Source organism: Equus asinus, chromosome 13 (assembly GCF_041296235.1).
Source record: "Equus asinus isolate D_3611 breed Donkey chromosome 13, EquAss-T2T_v2, whole genome shotgun sequence".
Lineage (NCBI taxonomy): Eukaryota > Metazoa > Chordata > Mammalia > Perissodactyla > Equidae > Equus > Equus asinus.
The window spans coordinates 10310729-10332725 of NC_091802.1; the positions used below are offsets into that span (position 1 = coordinate 10310729).

Genomic DNA, 21997 nt, shown 5'->3' on the forward strand with positions numbered 1-21997 from the left:
AGGAGTCCAGGCACGGCTGTGGGTCCCCAGGGCTGCCTCTGACCCACCACTGGGAGTTCACACACAGGCCTCCTGGAGAAGCTTCCAGGACAACTCTGGGGGACAAACGACAAAGCAGCTTTCGCCCACAGGGGAGGCCATGTGTGCAGGAGACACCATTTAGCTCCATTCCCGGCACCCACAAGCACCAGCTCCTTTTAGGAACTGGGACATCTACTGGGCCCTGGGACAAGCTAACCCAGAGCCCTCTGATTTCACACGCCTCCTCCCCTGGGAGGTCAGGCTTTATGGCAGCCCTGAGGTCCAAACCACCCCCTTCGCTCCCCTCCCCACTATAACACCTTGAACCACAGACCAAATTAAAAAACTCTTTCATCAAAGTTCAGAACTCTTACACCAGAGATGAGCCCTGTAAACCCCGGTGGAGAGGACAGACAGAGATTTCCGCTTGCTGCAAAGGAGCTACCTGCTGGAAGACGGGCGTCTGACTGGGGCAGACGGGGGCTCCCCATCTCTGTGAAGGAAAGACATGGAGACCGAATCTGGATCACAGCCAGAGAAGTACAGTCCCCCAAGCTTCTTGTGAGATGTAAATTCTGCCATGCAAATTCAAGATGGACTTTCTAGAGGATCCCAAATGTCTAGCTAATTCTAGTTCTCCTTATGTGCCACCAGTGCCATTGGGAAACAGGAGCCCATCCAGAAGGGTGATGAGCCACCTTGGACTTAAGGCTTTGAATGAGGGCAGAAGAGAGTCAGCAGGCTCTTAGCACTGGGAGGCCCGTAGAAGGCCACATGGGCATCTGCTGACACGTGTACACTTGGCTCTACTCTAACAGGTAGCAGTCTGAATTAGAATCCTCTGTTTAGGCATCTTTCCCGCATAATAAACTAGGCTCCCTGGGATTCAGGGCTCCACGTTCTATCATCTCTGTAAACCCACCACACAGCACCGGCCCTCAGTGTGCAATCGTGGAATGAATGAAGAGAAAATGAATAAATGGGCAAGTGCACAAATCCTCAGGTCAGAATCCCCAAGGAACACTGGGAGTCGGGGGGATGGGGAGTACTCAAAACCACACCCAGCACGGCTGGACAAGAAATCCCCATTTTCAGCCTGTAGCCCAGATGAGGCCAAGGGAAGGATTTACAGAGCACAGGATCAGTATTTCATAAACCCTTCCAAATTGCAGAAAAGGCTGCACCTGCCTCCGTCAGTCTGCGGCTGCTAATCCGCTGTAACAGCTCTGTGCCCTCCATTCTGTCTCCCACTTGGAGGGCAGAGTTATCCTGTGTATTCGCCTTTAATAAGCTGAAGCCATTCGGGAGCTGCATTCACTGGTATCTGCTCCCACAGGGCCAGCCCCATGGGGTCTCCTTGTCGGCTCTCCGAGTGAACAGGAGATTTTGTGTTCGGCAGGGAAAACAAAGCTGTCCCAATGGGGATCCAGTTGGCTCTCGATAACGCTTCTCCAGCAAGAGCCAACGGGAGACACAGCCTGGAGTTGCCGTCAACACTAAAGGGTGATTCAGCCAAGCAGGAGAGAGACAGGCTAAGCTGGGGCTCCCTGGGAAGGTCATGAAAGAGTGGGATGCTTGTAGCCCTGGAGCGTCCATCCGGCGGGCTGGTTGGGCGGTCAGCCCAGCTGGTAAAGCCTGTGCCAATGAGGTCATGCCTTGGAACCTGGTGTCGTCTTCGCTTAGTTCCCTGGGTGGGCCCATGCCCCAAAGCTAGGCAGCCGTCCAGCAGGATGCACATCCCTCGGCCAAGGCCAGGCTAAACTACTTCCTATACAGAGAAGAGGCCCTCAAAGCTCACTACCACTTCTGATGCCAGTAACTGCGGCCCCATGGTGGGAGGTGGCCACAGATGCCTCCAAAGTCACCAGAGTGAACAAAAAGGTCTATGGCAAAGACTGTATATGTTTCTCAAACACCGCTTCGTTTTCCTCCTGGGTTTAGAGACTACATTACCCAGCACCCCTTGCAGTTAGGCGTGGTCATGTGACTGAGTTCTGGCCAATGGGACATGAGTAGAAGTGATACATAGCACCTGCAGGCCTAGCCTGGAAAAGTCTCCTCTGTGCTCCCCTGTGCTCTCTTTCCAAACCAGCAATGACTCCAAGGCCCTAGGGGCTGGCCGAGCCCCATGATGGAGGGAGCTGGGCCCCTAACTCACTGCTTGGAAGGGAGCCGCCCAACCAGGAGCACCTACGACAGACTGTGAGGGCTGCTTGTTACTGCACGTCGCCCGCCCTGACCAGTACAGGACTGCTGAGAAGGAGAGAGTCTGCATTAGGACAGCAGCAGCAGTGGTGTGCATGGTGGAAAAGAGAGACACAAGAGACATACAACTGTCATTACTGAGTGACTGGCTGACTACCAGAAGAAAGACGCAGGGCCCAGAGAATAACCACTAGGTCTTTCGACAGTGTAAGGCTGCTAGAGAGCAAACAAAACAAAAATCCACAGATGGTCCCCGAATCCCAATAAAACTTGCCTTCCCCTCAAATAACTTACCAAGGGTAGCAGATGTGGCTGGTGCCCTGCCCAGAGCCACTTTACTCTGCTCTAGGCGCTGGCTGCTAACAGCTCACACTTGCACTTTCTCTGAAGGCCTGCCCTTGGCTGATGGAAACTGCTCTGCTTGGAAATACCTGGAAGGTTACACACAGCCCTCCCCAGGGCGCAGCCAGTAGCTGGCTACATGGGCAAGTGTAACCACCCAGCCTATGGAGCTCCGCATGGGATCAGATGGAGCCTAGACTTCTCCTGAACCCACATGTTTTCCTAGCTTCTTCCCCTGCCTCCCTCACTCCCTTACTGGTTTCTCCCAAGAACATCCCCTCAGTAAATCAATCATCTGCACAGGAATCTCTATTTGGGGCCCCTGAGGTTATAAGGAACCCAACCTAAGACACCAGAGCCCCTGATAACCCAAATGAAGGGCTGGTATTCCACCTCTTCTCCCATCCACAGCAAGACATTTGCCACAAAGAGGAAGAAGGACAGGCCTGAAGTCCCGAGCCCGAACAATCCCAGACTATCAGGCCTAAAAGTTTTCTCCATCTAGGGAAGAGGGAAGCTACTGGGAAGATGTCATGGCCTGCAAGAAAATTTTAGAGGAATCTGTTCCAAGCCCCCAGGTTTGACTTCTCTCCATAGCTCACAGCTTGAAAAGATGCTCGCTTGAGGCACTGTGATAGAATGGAACACTGACGGACCTGGGTCCTCACCTCCGTTCTGCCATCAACCCACTGTGTGAGCCAGGGCAAGTCACTGTCCTCCTCTGTGCCTCAGTCTCCCCACCTGTCAAATGTGGAGGCCAGATTATGAACAATCTCTGGGCTCATTGTGATATCAAGATCCAAATCCCACTCCCAGGATGCTGTTCAGAAGAAATGCTGAGAAATGTTTAACAACCAGCTCTCTGGGAAGAAAAAGCCTTGATCTGTAGCATTTGCCAATTTCCATGGTGTAAATATTCCCACTATGGCCAGTTTCAAACCATCAGCATGATGCCCTGAATGCAGAGCTGGGAAGAGACACCCACAGTCAGCTCTGATGAACCAATGTGTGCAGGTGCATGCCAGCTCCAGCACACCAGCCATTTCCAGGTACCTCTTTGAGCAAAATAAATGTGTTTCAGACCCCCTGGTTCATTTCTAATCTCTGCAAACCAAACAGCATTCTCCTTTGCTCAATTCTACAGTACACCTTACTCTTGAGCAGAGACCAGAGAACAGCGCAAATGACAGCTGCTACCATGTTCCCTAGGGAGAAGCTGACCTCTCCATCAGAAGGAACGGGAAAGGGGGCAGTGCCCACCGCCCCTCCTGAGATGTGGACCCACTGCTCTTACTGAATTACAGCTCTGCCCCGGGGGACAAAGATGCAAGGTCCACAACCTGAGTGGTCACGCCTCGGAGCAGAGTGGGGACTTGTTTCATAGGCCATGCTGGTACCTTTAGGAGCAGAGGGACAGAACAGCAGAGAGGAGAGACCTGCTTAGCAGAAGGTAGGGGAGGGGCTGAGGGACAGTCTGAGCAGCTCACCGGCCGTGGTAGAAGGCAGCTGGTAGCCTCCCAGTCCTCGAGGCCACGTTGGTCCTTCCAACTCTAAAGGTCTATGTCCACAGCAGGGAGGAAACCTGGCTCATGGGCAAATGATGCCCCAGTCCATTCTCCTCTTCTCCTTCCCTCCCCTGGGGCTGGGCATCCTTCTTGGTTCAAATCCCTGACAGTCCCCACAACACAGCCCTGAAAGAGCCCCAGGGCAGCCCCTGGGCACTGTGACAATGAACACGAGGCTGGCTCTGCCCACCAGGCCCAGCCCGGCTGCAGAGCAAGCACAGAATGAGAGGACGGAGGGTGGGGTCAGGGTGATCACAGTCGGCCTCCCAACCAGTCCTTCCAGGGGCTCCAGCTGGGACCCTGGGATTCTGAGCTGGGAGGGGGACAAACAGACCATTTAGCCAATTCCTTCATTTCATTGAGAAGACTGAGCCCAAAGCTATCAGATGGTCTATCAAGTGGGGTGGGGAGGGTCATGAAATACTTAAAATCCATGCTGTTAAGTAAAAGATTGCATTTAAGGTTGTGCTGTCATTCCATGCTATGGACTGAACTGTGTCGCATCAAAATTCCTATGCTGAAACCCTAACCCACAATGTGACAGTATTTGGAGGGGGGCCTTTGGAAGGTGATTAGGGTTAGACGAGGTCATGGAGGTGGGGCCCATGAGGATGGGCTTAGTGCCCTTAGAAGAAGAGACACCAGAGAGCTCTCTCCCATACCCTGTGGGGACATAGCGAGAAGAAGGCCGTCTGCAAGCCAGGGAGAGAGCTCCCGCCAGAACCTGACCCTGCTGGCACCCTGATCTTGGACCTCCAGCCTCCAAAACTGGGAGAAAATACATTTTTGTTATTTAAGCCACCCCGTCTGTGGTACTTGTTATGGCAGCCCAAGCTGACAATAACACACTATTATTACTATTATTTGAAGTCTGGAGTGGTTTTAAATCTGGCAGGGTATTTAAATACTCAAAGGACCACTGTGGATGCTGCCCAACCTCCAGCTCTGGCACTGGGGAGGGGGGCTTATTTACTCCAGTTCAGTGGCTGTCGAGATTCTGCTGGGGCCGCGCCTGACAGCAATCCAGAAGGGGGAGAGGACTGACTGTGCATGGGGGGCTCAGGCCAGGGTGCCTGGCACAGCCCAGTCACTGTGCATCCCCTCCCAACAGTGCCCAGCTCAGGACCTTGACAGGAATTCCAAACGGATTTCAGGCACAGCTCTGGGCGGGGGCTGCCGGTGTGTGTGCTGGGCTGGGGCGGGGGGGTGTCTCTCTGCCTCAGCCTAGTTCTGCAGCCTGCACGCCCCCAACACCCCAGCCTCTGCCAAAAAGGAGCCTGTGACATCTGTGTGACACAGGGGCGGGTCCTGGGGATTCCAATCCTTGCCCTCCCTGACACCTGTCACTTCTCCTATTCCCGTCAGGCATCCCCCTTGAGTCTCCAGTGGGAAGAGCTCCCAAGAAGGGCTAAATATTCCGCCCCCACGTGCTCTCTGGCCTCCCAGCTCATCCCTTTATCCTCCTCCATGCTGGTGGCAGCTCCACCTGCAAAGGCCCAGCCACAGGGGAACAATGGGGGTCCTGAAACCCACAATGCAAGTGGCTTCCTTTGTGCTCCCCGGGGTGACAGAGGCCCCTGGCAGCGGAGTGGGGGCGGTGGCGCTCTCCCAGCCCTGCTCACCCCCACCCTGACCTCTGCCCTGGTCCTTTGTGCAGGCCCCAAAAAGGAGAGAGAGGAAGGGGGAGGAGAGGAGTCCAGGGAAAGTGAGTGGATAAGACAGACAGAGGGAGAGATGGAGACAGAGAGAAAGACAGAGAAAAGCAAAGTCAGAAAGAGAGAGAGACAGAGTGAGAAGCCGGGGGGGGGGGGGGGGGGGGGGGGGGGGAGGGGAGGGGCGGGGCTGGAGAGAGACTGCTGCATTGTTTCACGTGGGCTGCCCAGACCAGGGTCTCCTGACCAAGGGGATGTAAACAGTAATTTGGACCATGTGGAAAATGCCATTTTTGTGGGTCACAATGGTCAAATAAAACAGCAATTCCGTTCAGTCAACTTAATACGTACAGGATCAGTCTGGTCTCCAGCCAGGGCCGAGTGAGCAGGTCCCACTCACTGTCCCATGTTCCCTTGGCTCAGTGTCTGGCTTCCTTTCCTGGACCAGAGTCATGGGGAACTGGGCTGATGTCAGGAAATCCAAGTTTAACCTAGTGGTTCTCAACAAGAGGTGGTTTTGCCCCCAAGGGACATTTGACTGTCACAGCTGTCCAGAGGGCGGAGGGCAGGGATGCTGCTCAACACCCGAAAGGCACAGGACAGCCCCCACACTAAGAATTCTCCAGCCTCACTGTCAACAGCACTGGGGTTGGGAATCTCTGCTTCAGACCCTTGTCCTCGAGGGGCTCCTTCAGTCACCGCTGAATGTAGCTTCTGCACACTCTGCTCCCACAAGAGAGGCGTGGCAGGATTTACGATGGTGTCTCGCTCCCTCGTCCCCTCTGCTGTGGAGGCGCCCCTTCCTTAGGGACAGTCCCCTGAAGGAAGCTCAGAGCTCGCACTCCTCTGCCCCCGAAGTCCGAAGTTTGGGGTGGACGTTGCCCTGCCTATTCTTGAAGAGCATGAAGTTAATGATGACAACATGCAACACGTGGATAGCACTTTTCATCCGACATGCCGCTTCACACGCATTATATCCTGCAAGGCAGCCTATGCCTGGGGACTCAGATGCACTTCTAAATACAACGCTTTGCACAGCACACTACTGCATGATGCTTTAGTGATTAAACCATTGAGCAAACCAGCTGTAAGACATGTGGGGGATAACCAAGAAAGGCTGAAGATGGACTGGCTATCAGATGACATTAAAGAATTTCTGTTCATTTTATTAGGTGTAATAATGCTGTTGAGAAGATGTAGGGAAATGTTCGTATTTTTCAGAGATGGCGTTCTGAAATATTTAGAGGTCAAATTCATAATGTCTAAGCTTTAAAAGTATTTCAGCAAAGAAATTGTTGAAGTGAATGGGGCAAAATGTTCACTGTGAAGTCGAAGTGACAGGAATGTGAGTGTCCACCACTCTCTCTACTTCTCTGAGATTTTTCATAATAAAAAGTCGAACAATTAGTTAAATCACATTAATTCAAAATATGGTAATTTTTAGTAAAACTCAGAATTTCAGATAAATTTCATTTTAGGTTGGGCTATATTTTACCAGGAAAAAGAACCAGAAAACATTTCCGATGTGAACACAGCATTTCCTATGATCACTCAGGAAACGCTTGCTGACTTGAAAACATAGCTTTCTAAACCCTCAGCTGCATCCATTTCAACATGATGTGTAACTAACAAATGAGCTGCTCCATGATGCAGCGGGATCTCTCTTCAACGCTTTCGGAGAGAACACATGGGTTTTATGCTGTATCCACATACCAGGGCTTCTCAACCTCGGCACTGCTAGCATTTGAGGCCGCATAATTCTTTGCTGTGGGGGCTCATCCTGTGCATTGTAGGATGTTTAGCAGCATCCCTGGCCTCTACCTGTTAGATGCCACTAGCAACCTCCCCAAGGTGTGATCGTCAAAAATGTGTCCAGAAACGGCCAAATGTCCCCTGGGGGCAAAACAGCACCTGACTGAGAACAACAGAAACATATTAGGACAACGACATAATTTATTTGAAATGCTCTCTAAACCAGTCTTTTCACCAAAGTTGACCCTCCATGTATAATCTGTTGCTTTGGCAATATATTGTATCTTTCCATTTCATATTTAAATATTCTCCTACAACATAACTATATGGATACCTCATAACTGAGTAACTAAAACTCTACTGAAAGATATTTGATTGTTTCCTTCTTGTGTCATTATAAACGGTGCTGTGGTAAGCAACCTTGTAGCTGAATCTTGGCACACAACACTATTTCCTTAGGCTAAATTCCTAGAAGTGAAATGATGGGGTCAAAGATACATTTTGATCCATGATGTCAAATCATCCTTCATAAAAGTGGTACCAAGTTGCCCTCCCATCACCAGAGTAGGTAAGCACCTCTTTACCCAACCTTTTCAACACTGGGAATTTCCTTTTTTCCTAAATAGTGTCAATTTAATAAGTTTTTTAAAAATGGTATTCTTATTAATGTTACTTATTACTAATAAGTAATACTTCAGATGCTTACTGCAATTTGTACAAATTCTCTGAATTTCTAGTTTATTTTCTCAACCCAATGTTGTATTAAGATCTCTCTCATTGAATCGTAAAAGCTCTTTATTTATTGAGCATATTAATCTTTGATCATCCATGTCACAAATATTTTTCTCAGCTTTTAGTTTGCCTTCTATGTTGCTTATAGAGATTTTTGAAGTACATTAAGTTTTCTATTTTTATCTACTTAAAATCTTTCCCTTTATGATTTCTGACTTTTGTATCCTATCTAGAAAGGCTCCCTCACCTCAACAATACATTGATACTGATATGTTCCATTCTAGAACTTTTAGGGATTCATTAAAAATATAGAAACATTTAATCCTTTCGGATTTATGTTGGTTCACAGCATGAAGTAGAAATCTAATTTCATTACTATTTTTAAATAAATAGCCACTTTTCCCAGGACCATCTACTGACTGATTCATCCTTTTCCTCACTGGTTTATAGTCACAGCTTTACCATGTACCAAGTTCTTATGTTTACATTTGAGTCTATTTTTGGACTTTCTACTCAGCTTTCGTGATTTCTCTATTCCCATGCCAGTATCACACTAATTTAAGTACCCTGTTTACAATATTTTAAAATATCTGGTATGGCAATTCACCCTTCATTACTCTTCTTTAAAAAAATTCTTGGTTATTCTTGCTCATTTATTTTTCTAGCTGAACTTTAGAATCATATCCTATCCAATTTGTATTCTGACTAGAATTATGCTAACCTTATAAATTATCTCAGGGAGACTTGACATTTTACAATTTTGAGTTTGCCCTCCCAGAACAGCATAAGGCCTTTCATTTTTTTGTGGTCTTCATAGTGTCCCAGGGAAAAGGTTTAACCTTTTTAAAAATATACATTCTGCACTTTTATTGCTACATTTATTTCTGTGTATTTGATGTTTTCGTTGCTATTCTAATTGGGATTTTGTTTCCATTATCATAAAAATGATGTGCATTCATTGAGCACTTACTCAAGCCAGACATCCAGTCAGATGCTCTTTACTCACTCACTGGGACACTCTTTTGTAACTAGTTATTGCTGATTTATAAGAAAAGTTACTGACCTTTCAATGTTAATTTTGTAATGACCTCCTTGCAGAATTCTTTTACCAGTCTAACAATTTTCAGCTGATTCTCTACAGGCGTGTTTTTATGATACAAGTGCTGGCCGGTGTATGAAGAAGTCACCGTGGTCCTCTCCGGCAAACCCCCACCAGTCTTCTGGTTTAAGCTGATTCATCTGCCTTGTCTCACTCAGGCCATTTTGCAACCAAAGGCAAGAGCTAACTGGTTCTCCCAAGCCCAGAACCTGTGGCCTCAGCCATGCCAGCCCCACACGCCAACCAACCACACTCCCAAGTGCCACTTTAACTGCCACCTGCAGAAGACAGCAGCTTTTAACTGGCCATCCCTCCGTCTCTACCAAACACGAGTTTGTCTTCTTTCTTGGTAAGATGTTACCACACCACGGTCAGAAATACAAAAAAATTACCCCAAATTGACCAGCCAGTATAACTACTGAGAGGCACAATGACACAGTGGTCAATGCCACTCACAGGCTCTGAGGTCTGGAGACTTCAGCTGGAATCCCAGCTAGACCGCCCTTTCCCCATGTTGGCTGAGCTATTACTGCTTGGGGCTGGGGTGGGGAGGTGCTAAGAGACACCCCTACCCTCAAAAGTCTTCCAGGAAGACAAGCATGTCCTGCCCATGCCCCAGCTCCCTGTCCGTGGCCCCCTCTCTCCATTCACCAACCAGACAAACCAGACTCACTTCACCCTTGGACTCTGACCTCAAGCACTTGACTTTTTTTTTTTTAATTGTGGCAAAATACACATAACATAAAATCGACCATTTTAGCCATTTTAAAATGGAACTGAACACTATTTATTTATTTTTTTTTAATTTAATTTTTTTCCTTTTTCTTCCCAAAGCCCCCTGGTACATAGTTGTATATTCTTCGTTGTGGGTCCTTCTAGTTGTGGCATGTGGGACGCTGCCTCAGCATGGTTTGATGAGCAGTGCCATGTCCGCAGCCAGGATTCGAACCAACGAAACACTGGGCCGCCTGCAGTGGAATGCGCAAACTTAACCACTCGGCCACAGGGCCAGCCCCCCTTTTTTTTTTTTTTGATTTAACTAAGAACTGAACACTATTTAGATCCAGAACTTTTCCATCACCCCAAAAGGAAAGCCTGTACCCATCAAACAGGCATCCCCATTCCTCCTTCTTCCCAGTCCTTGGCAACCACTAATCTGCTCTCTGTCTCTGGATTTGCTTATTCTGGGCATTTCATATAAACGGACTCACATACTAAGTGGCCTTCTGTGTCTGGCTTCTTTCACTCAGCATAAAGTTGTCAAGGTTTACCCATGTTGTAGCATGTATCAGGACTTCATCCCTTTTAACGTCTGGATGATGTTCCATTGCCTGGATACATACCATTGTGCTTATCCTTTCTTCCACTGATGGACCCTTGGGCTGCTCGCACCTCTGGCTATCGTGAAGTCAAGCACTTGACCTTTCATTGATTTCCAGTCTTTAACTCTCTGCTAGTTGAGGGTCTAACAGCAGCTGCTGGGAAGGCTGTGACGAGGACACTGAGCAGTTCCCTCAGCTGCCCCCTGCCTTGGGCAGCCCCCCTTCCCTCCCAAGGTCTCCCCTAGAGCCTTTCATCTGGCTGACCCTGCACCTGTCCCCATGCCGACAACTCCCACTGCAAGTCCCACCTCCGGATGAGGAGCTGCGAGACCTTAGCTCAGTTCAGCCCCCCAATCCACCGTGGTGTTTGTATTTTCCATGTTGTTCTATTGTTTTCTTTATTGAGCACTTATGATAAGCCCACCACTGAATCAAAGGCTTTACTGGGATCATCTCATTTAATCCCCACAACAACTCCAGGAGGCAGGGCTATCATTACACCCTTTCACAGAGGAGGAAACAAGATCCAGCAGAACTCAGGTCTCAGGCTCCCAATTTAGTGCCCCTTCCTCTCTCCTGTCCCACACCCAGCACCTGGCCAATACTGCATTCAAGTCTCACCAGGTCCTTGTCCCATACTCACCCAACCTAGTCCCTATCTTGGAAAACCAAAGTCTAAAATGAGAATAACCCAAGCTTACCCAGGTTGCAGGTCTACATAAACCCAATTTTCTTCCATGAAAAAAATAGAGGTGCTGAGAGGCCACCAGATATGACATCTCTAAGGTCACCTCCCACCCCCTACACACACCCGGGAGCACCTGAAGCTGTTCACATAAATTCAGCTGCTGGGTTCCATGGAGTTCTCTCTCTAGACTCCCTGAGGGCCGCCAGGGTGCCCAGAAGTTGCACCTACCCCCAAGGCTGGGGCCACTGGAGCAGTTAGCAGAAAGCCCCACGTAGGGCCCCAAACGGGGTGAGTGCAGTGGAAGGACAGGGCCTGGAGAGAGGACCCAAAACTCCACTGGGAGGTGGGGGAGCCCAGGAGTTCCCCCCTCCTGTACCTCCACCCAGGGTCCAGCTTCCACTCAGAAGGCAGCCATGCCCCTCCAAACCAAGGAGGCCAGCAAAGCACCAACAGCTTCTCGCTCTGTTGAGAGGCAGCCCTCCCTCCCACTGGATTTCTTTGTTCCTGAGTCTACTCTCCATTTCTGGGAGAGGCCCATGGGCAGGGGTGGGTGAAGTCAGCTCACATGGGCTTTGAGAGCCGATCCATGCACATCTCTTGAGTGAAGTCACATGGGGTGGCCTGAAACCCTCCAGGGAAAGCGCACATACACCAGGGAAAGTGGCAAATGCTACACACCAGGCCCCCCCCAGGCAGGTGTTCACTATTCACCAGCACGTCTCTGCCCACAGGGACTTCTGCAAAGGACCAGGGAAGAAGCTGATCAGCAGAGGCAGAAGGAGAGTGAGCAGGAATTTCTGCAGAGGAAGAAAGCTTAGCAGGAGGAGCCCAATTCTACCTCAAGACGCAAGGTGGAGATGGGCCCCTGGGGACCACTGGTCCCACCCCTTCATGCTTCAGGGGAGGCAGAAAGGAGAAGTCTTTCTACTGTCCAAGGCCTCAGAGTCAGTGCAGAATCAACTCCAGATCTCACGGCTCCAACCCAGCACTCCTCCCGCTGAACCAAAGAGCCTCCGTGAAACCCAGCGGTGTGCAGACCAACAGCTACCGCGGAGCGGCCGGAGGGTGAGGAAGGGCAGTGGGCCTCTTTTAGCCCCGGGGTGGAGTCTAACCATAAGTAGTCGGTTTGGAGCGGGTGGTCCCTATCTCCTTCCCCGCCCATTTCCCTCCTGGGTCCCCAGGCCCCAGATCTCCCAGGGGCACAGCGTTCCTCACCTCCCTGCCCCAAGAAAGCAGGTGGACAACATTTCCCGGGTGAGCTGGTCCTTCGAGGAGGACGGGTTCAGGGCGAGGTTATGTCCATCAGCTTTCAGGACAAATTCTTGTTTTATTAATTCTCCTCCGTTACAAAGGCAAAAGTAAATAAGCTTTTCCCAGGCAGCCTGGCACAGAGGCCTTCCCTATTCAAACACTGCAAGAATCGACAGGCTTGGAAGTACTGAGCTCCCAGGCCGGCAGCCCCCAGCCTCCTGGCCTCAACGTCCTGGCCTGCTGAGACAAGCGAGCCGGGCCACTGTGGTGGCAAGCCCCGGAGTCCAGTGCTCACGGCCCGGGCACGGCCTGAGTTCTGCAGAGAGCATGAGAGATCCTGCACCTCTGGGGACCCCCAGAGAAGGTCGGAAAGGTCTGGCCAACACTGTGAGTGACAAGCATCACACAGGCTCCCTGGCCCCTCTTTGGGGAAAGCACTGCTAAGGGTGGCGCTACCGCTGTTTACACGCAGTTGCTCAGGAAGCTCGTTCGGTCGAGGGGATCCTGGTGTGCTGCACACCACCAGCTTCTCGCAGCCTCTACAGAAATCTCAGGAGTGGTTTTCTTTTCTTTTCTATTTTTTTTTTCCATTTGCCGATTTCTGATTTGGAAGGGAAGAAGACAAAACCACTGCTGGGAACCTAGAGTCAAGCTGTAAGGACTAGAAAAACCGAGGCGAGAAAGATCAGGAAGACCTGCCTGGGCCTCCAAGAGCTGCGTGCACAGCCCAGAGAGCTTGTCCAGGGGAGTTCTGATGGGATGGGGGTGACTTCAAGGAAGCGAGAACCAAGACTCCATCAAAGGAAGTGTCTTCTAGCTTCAAAACAGCCCCACCCCAGAGGTGAATGAACTTGGGACGTTCCTTTGAACTGGGTTTTTACAGAAAGGGCTTCTCACCTCGCCTCCCAGGGACCCGTGATGCTGCTTCCAACCTCTTCCATTGCTATGTCTGCTGTAAGTATCCCCCACAGCTCAGCCAAAGGAGCCTGGAGACTCTGCCCAACGACGCAGGATCAAAATGTCTTCGGTTTCCCCCGGTGTGGCCTAGGCATTCCCTGAAATGCTCTTCTGTCCCTTCCTCTTTGAGGGCTGGTTGTTGACTGTGCAGACGCAAGTTCTAAATCTGTTTTCTCTCACGTTTCGGTGCAATGCCAATACTCCCCAAACTCCAGTCTACTCTAAAATATTCAAGCGACGGCAAAGGTGTGCATGTGCCCCCACAACTCCCTACACTCCTATCTGGACAGGAGAAAAGGGGTCCTCAGAGCTGGCACTGATGTCCCTGCGGGGGACTGTCACTCTTTCTGCCCCATTCCCACTCCTACTCTAAGTACCAGCACAGAAAAGCCCCATGTGACCCCAGGACCAGGGCTCTGGGTGCAGGCCTGGCCTGCCCTCCATCTGGCACCCCCTCTCCCCCTGCGAGCCAGGCTCTGAGCCCTCTGCATGCCCTAAGCCAGGGCTGAGTAACCTTTCTTGTACCAAGGACTGCTGGGGCCCATGGACCCTTTCTCACAGGAAGATTTTTAAATGCAAAAGTAAAATACATAGGACTACAAAGGAAACCAATAATACTGAAATACACTTCTCCAAATATTTTCAAAAACCCAGATTTACGGTACAGTTACGTAATGTATGTGCTTCTTTATTAATGATTATAAATCAGGATCTAGCAGCGGGCCTGGTAACTTCCTTAATTTTGAAGCAACGGCGAGCACAAACAGTGTTTTGTGATAGCTGCACTGACTCTACCGTGATGTGCAAACAGCTGTGACTGCTGCTGCTGGCAGAGTCACCAGTGCTGCTGATCATGCACGTTTATCGCCCACCTTTGCAATGGAGGAAATGCACAATTTCAGATAGAGGTGAGAACACTGAGGGTGTGCTTCCCCCCGTCCCAGTTCACGGGCCCCCCTGGGTTCTGTGTGTGGACCCTTGTGCTTGAACGCCTTTTCATCCCCACCACCCATCTCCTTCCTTCTCTGCAGCCCCCAGAAGGAGCTCCATGCCCCCCACTCACATGGCGTTGCACTGGCAGAAAGCTTCGTACCCTTGGTGATGAGCAGGAGGAAGACAGTTTTGAGGATCCCAGGTGTGGAGAGAGGCTAGGCCGCAGACACCACGAAACTCCATCCTCCTCAGTCCAGCCCAGGGGTACCACTCACTCTGAGCAGCACCCCAAAGGTGGTCCAGAGGAGTCCGGCCCCTCTAATCCCCCTCCACTCCATCCCACCACACCCCCCAGCAAAAGCAAGACGTGAGCAGCACAAGGGAAAGCCTACCTTCAGGCTCCTCCACGCTGCTGGCTGCGGTGGTTGGTGGGGCCACTGGAATCTCTTTGTGAGGTTCACGACGGGAGGAAGAGAAAACGAGGCAAGAAGATATTATTTTTGACCTTAGAAAAGAATGAGCACAGCACAGACTGCCCCCAGCCTCCCTGGACCCTCCCTCCCTCTCCCCACTCTGCAGCTCCAGGAAAGGATGGTCAGCAGGAGAAGGTTGGCGTGGGAGTCCCGGGCACACTGCCTTGTTCTGCTTCGGAAGCTGTCCCTCCACCTGGCAGGGACAGGAGTGGGGAGAAGGCAGGACAAGCAGACAGCATGGAAAGCTGTCCTTGACCTCTACTGTCTGTGTGTCGTCCACTTGACTTGGCCCCTGGGGCAGCAGAGAGGGACTCCCCCGGCTCATCATGATGGGGCCACCCAGGCCCTGCTCACCTCTGACCTCGACTCATTGGTGGAGAAGGAGTCCATGGCAGGGGTGGCAGGTGAGGGGGCTGGGAGGTGTCTTACCCGTGCAGAGAGGGGTGTGCACCCCTGGCCCAGTTTCCCATGGGCTCCCATCTCATAAGCTAAGGCATTTTCTCGGTGGGAGTACAGGCTGACAATACGGAAGATGCAAGGGCCTGAGAGAAGCATGCACTTTATTGGGATCATTCCTTTTCTACCTAGAATGGCATTTAGTTCCTGCTACCCCTGGCTCCGACCCTGTGCTCAGTAACGGTGAGGGGTTTAGCCAGCCTCTGAGAGAAGGCATCATAGCTCTGGCTTCCTCTTTCTGGACGAGGCCAAACCACGAACCAAAAGCCCCTGAGGGGTAGGGACTCTCCTCCCTTGGTGACGAACCATGAACTCTGCTGACTCTGGCCACCGTCTGACTCTTCAGGGTAAGACCTCCCTCGGACCCCCAGACTCCGGACCAGCTGGGACCTGAGGCTTGGTGGTTGGAAACGGGACATTTGGGCCTGGGGGCAAACCTGAGGGCTACCCCCAGCAGCCGGCCTTTGCACCTTCAGAAGGAACGGGCAGAGGACAGACACAGCCCTCAATCTGGGGGGGGGGGGGAATCTTGTTCACAGGTGATGTTATCAGCAACAATGACCCACAGGTGGCCTGTGACCTCAGCTCATTAAGAAGCAGACCTCGTACCAGGCCCACTTTTAGCCCTCAGGGGCTACGTGGTCCCAGCAGAAACATTCCAGAGGCAACATCCGGGCCGTCCAGCCTAATCCTGCAAGTCCCCATGGACCAGAGAGCTGGGCCCATGGCCCCAGTGGCTGCCCCACCCCAGCACCTTAGGCCTGGCTCTGCAATGTACGCTAGGGCCTGTGGCTCCCAGAGCAGTGACAAAACAGGCTCAAGCCCCCAGCCATGGTGGGTGCCGGAGCCAGGTGCCCTCAGGATGGAGACCCAGGTCAGGCTGTTGGCGGAACACTCGCGCCAGCATCTGCCCGCCCTTTGTGAGGAGGAAGAACAGAGCATGTCAGAAAGCGAGAGCTCCTGTTTCCTGACATTTCCATCTGATTCTGAAACATCAGCTCCATTTTGAGGTCTTTCCCCTTGGCAACTAGAAGGGTTGGCTCCAGCCATTTCTGAGCAACCCACCAGCCCCTGGCTGCCTTTGTGTCCCCCATGTTTTCATAACCCCGGGGGGCAGTACTGACTTCCTCCCAGCTTTCTAAACATGTGCACTTTGCAGCTTTTTGGACGGACAGAAAAGAAGGAATTTGGCAAGTTGTAGGACTCTGACAATTAGCTGCCGTGAAAACACTTTCACCTTGCTCGGCCCTGGACGGCTACTGACCTCAATTTCCCGAGGCTCAGATTTGAGTTATTTGCTGTTACTGGACCCCTGCAAACACCCTGCAGAAACATCTCCTGATTTAGAAACTGGTCAGAAGAGGGGCTGCAACCCACGCAGCCCCATGTGTTCTGGATGGAGGGCCACGCCCAGCTCGGGCTGGAGAAAGGTAATGTCAAAGGCTCCTGCCAGGCGTGTGGGGGGCTTCTCCAAAGGTCTGTGCAGACCGCTCCCAGGACGCCAAGGGGCTGCAGGGTCCGCAGCCTCTTGCTTGTGTCTATGGTTATTCCAAGTCCCTCGTGACTGACAGGAGAAGCCAGCGCCCACCCCGAGCTAAGGGACGCCAGAAGCCCTCCAGGCAGGGTCCACAGGCCTCCCCCACAGAGGCCAGCTGGTGAACACTCTGGGCTCTGCAGGTCATGCGGTCCCTGTGGCCACGACTCAATTCCACCATCATAGCTCGAAGCAGCCACAGGCAGCATGTAAACGAGTGGGTACGGCTGTGTCCCCATGAAATGTATTTATGGACACAACTTTTCATTTTATATAATTTTCTCATGTCAATATATTATTCTTTCAATTTCTTTTTCAATCATTAAAAAAGGTAAAAAACCACTGAGCCACCCAAAAACAGGCAGTGGGCCCCGTCCCCAGGCCAGAGCATGCTAACCCTGCTCTAGAGAAGCAGGCTTCGTCCCTGGGGGGCTTAGTTAGCTGGGGAATGGACAAGGCCGAGGCCGGGGCCAGCTCTCAGCCAGGCTTGACTCACCCAGGGCTAATTCTCTGCCCGTAATGCCCCTGTGATCCTACCAGGTGTAAAATATTAAGACTCTCCCGAGCCAGGGCCCCTGAGTGACCCCTGTCATCCTGCTCACCCCCTCCCCAAGTTCTAGCAACTAAGGGGCTAATGGCTGGCCTGATGGGGCCTCCTGGACCCTCAGGGGTGCTGTCCTCCTTCATAAGGGCAGGGGGAGCCGTGCATGGGGGCCCTGCTCAGCTTCTCTCAAAGGCCTTGGGTTGTCAGTCTTCTCTGTTCCGAATCAGGTGGAAGCAAGGGAACACTGGAATTCTTGCCACTGCCACCACAGCAATAGTGGCCCCTGGTACAGGCCCACCCCAGGCCCAGGGTCACGGTAGAATATGGGACTAGGACCTGGGCTGAGAAGTGGGGCCTACTTCTCCCGAGGAGCAGGAGACTCAGTCTTTGTCAGGACCGAGAGCAGCAGGCTGGCTGTGCTGAGCCCCTAGCTGCTTCTGCAAGCACCCCATAGGCTTAGGGGTCTCATACGGGGTTGGGCACAGAGCACAGAGATCGGCATCAGTGAGCACTAAACCCACTGGATGTCAGTGACCAGTGTCCGGAAGGGCCTCCCCCCACCCACTGCCCCCAAGCCAGAGCCTTGAGAAGGAGAGTACCCGCACATACTTATGCAGGGGGCGATGGGAGAGCGGCTCTGCTGGTAGCCTTTGGCACAGCGGTTGCAGGTGACGCCGGTCACACCGTCCTTGCAGGGACACTGGCCGGTGGTCTGGTTACAGGTTTTGCCAGCGGCGCCCACGGGGTGGCAATCACAGGCTGCACAGAACACACAACAGGAGGGTCAGAGGGTGCGGAGAAGCCAGTGCACACCCTCCAGGGTCCCACCGCACCCAGGGGAAGAGCAGGGATGGGGGCAGCCCAGCCAAGGCCACGCACATTCCAGAAGCTCTGATAACTGGCCACCTGCCTACCTGGAAGTGGGGAATGAACATGAGAATGGACCGACTTGAAAGGACGGTTTGGGCAGCAGGGAAGTGAGCTGGGGAGCCCTCCCAAAGGCCCAGGAGGAAGGCCTGCACTGAAATACCTTTTCAGGAATGCAAAGCCCCCGGGCTGATCATGAGCGGAGGAGTCAGAATCTGGACGTACCTTGACAGTTCTCACTCCTCAGCCCCCAGGCTTCCCTGCTGACCCTCTGCATGGGAGGGATGGGGTTTGGGGCCTGATGGAGCCCTGGATTTTGCCCACTCAGAGGGAGTCACTGGGAGGTGTAACTCCCCAGGCTGCTGCCCCCACCCTGATTTGCAGCCATGGAGTCTGAGGCTCAGGCTTCTGGATCGCAAAACCCACAAACTGTAGCACTAGGAAGAGCCACAGTGATCATCTAGTTAAACACCCTGATGAAATACGCAAAGACTGGGAGGTGAAGGAACCCCCCAGCATCTCACAGAAAGGGAACAGGTAAGCTGGGAGGTGAAGCAAGGCCCCGGTTCTCAGGCCAGTGGCTGCTGCACCCAGAGCAGTCCCCACACCCCTCCTCCCGGTGTGGAACGGGCTAGAGGGCTGGGTTTGCCACCCTGTCAGGATGCATCCTGAGGCTGCCTCCCCGTATTCCAAGGACCCAATCCCAGGGATGGGATGGCAGAGGACTTTAGGGGGACATCCCACTCTTATGGACTGAATGTGCCCCCACCACTCATATGTTGAAGCCCTAACCCTGAATGTCAGGGTATTAGGAGGTCGGGCTCTTGGGAGGTAATAGGTTTAGATGATGTCATGAGAGAGGGGCCCTCATAAGGGATCAGTGCCCTTATAAGGAGAGGAGGAGAGAGAGCTCTCTCCATGGGGTGGGGGCAGGGAAGACCACGTGAGCACACAGCAAGAAGGCGGCTGTCAGCAAGCCAGGGAAAGAGCCCTCACCAAGAACTGAATCTGCCAGTACCCTGATCTTGGACTTCTTGGTCTCCAGAACTGTGAGAATCGAATGTCTGTTGTCTAAGCCCCGCAGTCGACAGCATTTTGTAATAGCAGCCTGCGCTAAGACACCCACCAACACGGGGACGCCTGAGCAAGAACTGCGACACCAGCAGATGCAGGACCTGAATCTCTGCCTCCGTGAATCTAGCAGAGGACTTGGGGTGCGGGTGGGGAAGGGAAGACGAGATGGAGGAGGCAAACGCTCTGTCCCTTGCCATCCCCAGGGAAGCCTGGAGAGGGTGGGGCGGTGTCTGCAGCAAGGCATCCTGCAGCTATTTCAATTGGTGCCACACGCTGCTATGTGTTTGTGCTCCAAATGGAAAAAAACATCCAAGAAATTAAGTGAGAGCAGAGCTCCTTAGAGCTAAATTAGGACCTCCCCAGCCAGCACTGCTCAGCGTGGGGGCACAAGTCTGCGGATGAAAATGTGGCCTCTCCCAGCCGGCATTGGGCTCAGGAGCGGCTAAGAGGCGAATTAGGAAGAGGAGAGAGGGAGGGAGCAGAGAAGAAAGCAGAGGAATGTGAGGAATTGTTTGTCGAAGTTGTGTCTGGACACATGAGAGCTTCTGGAAGCTCTGAGTGGGGGTCCTGGCCGAGGGTGCTCCCTGTCTGGTTCAGGGCACAGGGGGCAGCAGCCCTGGGATGGAAGGCCCCGGGTGCCAAGCAGCCAGCCTGGAGGATCGTCTGCAGCTTTCTCATATTGCAGGATCCACGGAAGAAAATGGAACTGTTCCAGTCTTGCCCCTGTAGATAGTAGTAAACCCTTTTGTTAGGAACTTGTCTTCTGAAATCAACCCTAAATTTGAGTTCATTCCCTCTTGGTTTTTTCTTTCTTTTTTTTTACTCAGAAACGACCCAGCCTTGATGCAAGCTGTGGATGATGATGGCGAGGGGATGGCTGGAGAAGACCTCTGACCTTTCCCTTTGGCCTCTTAAATCCGTCCCAGCGACAGGAAGGGTGACTGGGCACAGACAGCATCTCTGAGTTGGCCACATGAAAGCAGAGGGCCACAGCACAGCACCCCACGTCCCAAGTCCCTAACAGGCGTGGGCACCATTCAGACATGGACTCCAGAGGCTTGTGCCAGCTGACCTCCCTTGGCCTGTTTGCAAGCCTGCCGGTAATGTTGAGATTCAAGCCAAAAAGTCCTCCCCTCGGTGCTGATGGAACACAGCTGTGCACCAGTAACTTCTGGATCTTTGGACTTGGCTGGAAGGAGGTCACTAAAGGCTGCTCGGTCACTGAAGGGTGAGAGCCAAGTCACCCACAGGCACTACCGCCGGCCCAGGTTCTCTTTACTGTGGCAGGAGCTGGCCCGGAACAGAATCTGGGGGGAGCAGTGGGAGGACCAAGCATCGCCCTCACCCACGGCCCCTTGCAGCTGGCGACTTCTCAGCTGATGGGGCTGGCGTGCTGCTGGGGAGGAGCCAGGTGCCAGCTGAGGTCAAATGGAGCTGAGGGCCATCCTCAGTGATGGAGGGGCAGCCGTCTCTGCTTTGGGGAGCAGGCACTTCCCAAGGGCCCATTCTTTGATCAGTGGAGGGCTGCTCTGCTGCTTGGCTTCCAGATCTTTCTCCCAAGATTCTGAGAAGCATGTGACCCCTTGGCCCCTTAGCCTGGACTAACAGAGGCAGCAGGTTGATCGTGTCTCCACGCAAATCACCGTTCCATGAAGAGAAGCCGGCAGGGTCCCAAAGGGTGGGGGGTCTCAAAGGCTACTCAGGTCACCTCCAGAGTGGTGGGATGATCATGAGATGCAGAGCATTCCTCCAGCATAGACGCCTGTGAACACCCCAGCACATCCATGCTCTCATACAGTCATCCCCTCTGGTTCTCTTATACCACCCTGTGAATTAGTTTGACCATACGGAGGAGGAGACCACAGGCTGGTGAGGAACACGACAGGCGAGGGGAGGCCGGATGGGGAAAGGGGAAAGGCCTCATCTCTAAGGGACCACCGAGGCCCCTCGCCCTCTCTGGACTGCCTGCTCTGTCCTTCTCCCGCAAGGGGAAATATGCACTTACCTGCTGAAACCCAGGCTAGGTGGGCTTTTTGTCCTGTGCAGCCAAATGCAACCCTAACAGAGAGATCTGCGTAACGCTGTCTCAATTCCAAGCAAAATGGCCCCAAAGTAAGGACCTTTCCCAAAAACCCATGAATAGGGAAGGCCAAAATCATAACCTCTGTGAGAAAAAGCGGGAGCTCCAAGGTGTGGGGGGCATTAACAGATGACAACACCCCACAGCGGACGCTATAGCCTGGGACAAGGGAATCTGGCTGGCAGTGTCGCAGGAAGGGGGTCTGTGCCCACCAGTTACAAAGGAGGCCCCAGATCCCAGCCCTTAGGAAGAGGAAGCCAAAGGGATCCCCCTGTAGTCCCTCAACCCGGAAACACACCCAGGCACACAGGTTCCCACAAACTCTCTCTCTCCCACACGCACATGCACACACGCACGCACAGAGCCACGGCAGGCAGGGGAGCAGGACGGGCGGAGCTGGGGAGAACAAGGAAGCGAGGTGAGTGGAGGTCCCTCCTTTTGCAGGGGTCT

At 52.6% G+C, this 21997-nt stretch overlaps 1 protein-coding gene across 4 annotated transcripts in view; it reads right to left on the bottom strand.

Moving 5' to 3' along the window:
• Nucleotides 1-21997, bottom strand: part of NTN1 (netrin 1) — a 189778-nt gene that overhangs the window by 35733 nt on the left and 132048 nt on the right. For 3 of the 4 annotated variants that reach the window (XM_014864134.3, XM_044744729.2, XM_044744728.2), the window contains exons 4-5: nt 18136-18285; nt 14912-14965 (exon numbers count right to left, since the gene is read on the bottom strand). In XM_014864134.3, coding sequence (XP_014719620.1) covers nt 14912-14965; nt 18136-18285 — 204 coding nt within the window. Of the gene's footprint in view, nt 1-10140; nt 10337-14911; nt 14966-18135; nt 18286-21997 lie in introns of those variants that run through there. The other variant, XM_070482339.1, reaches the window with a different exon arrangement.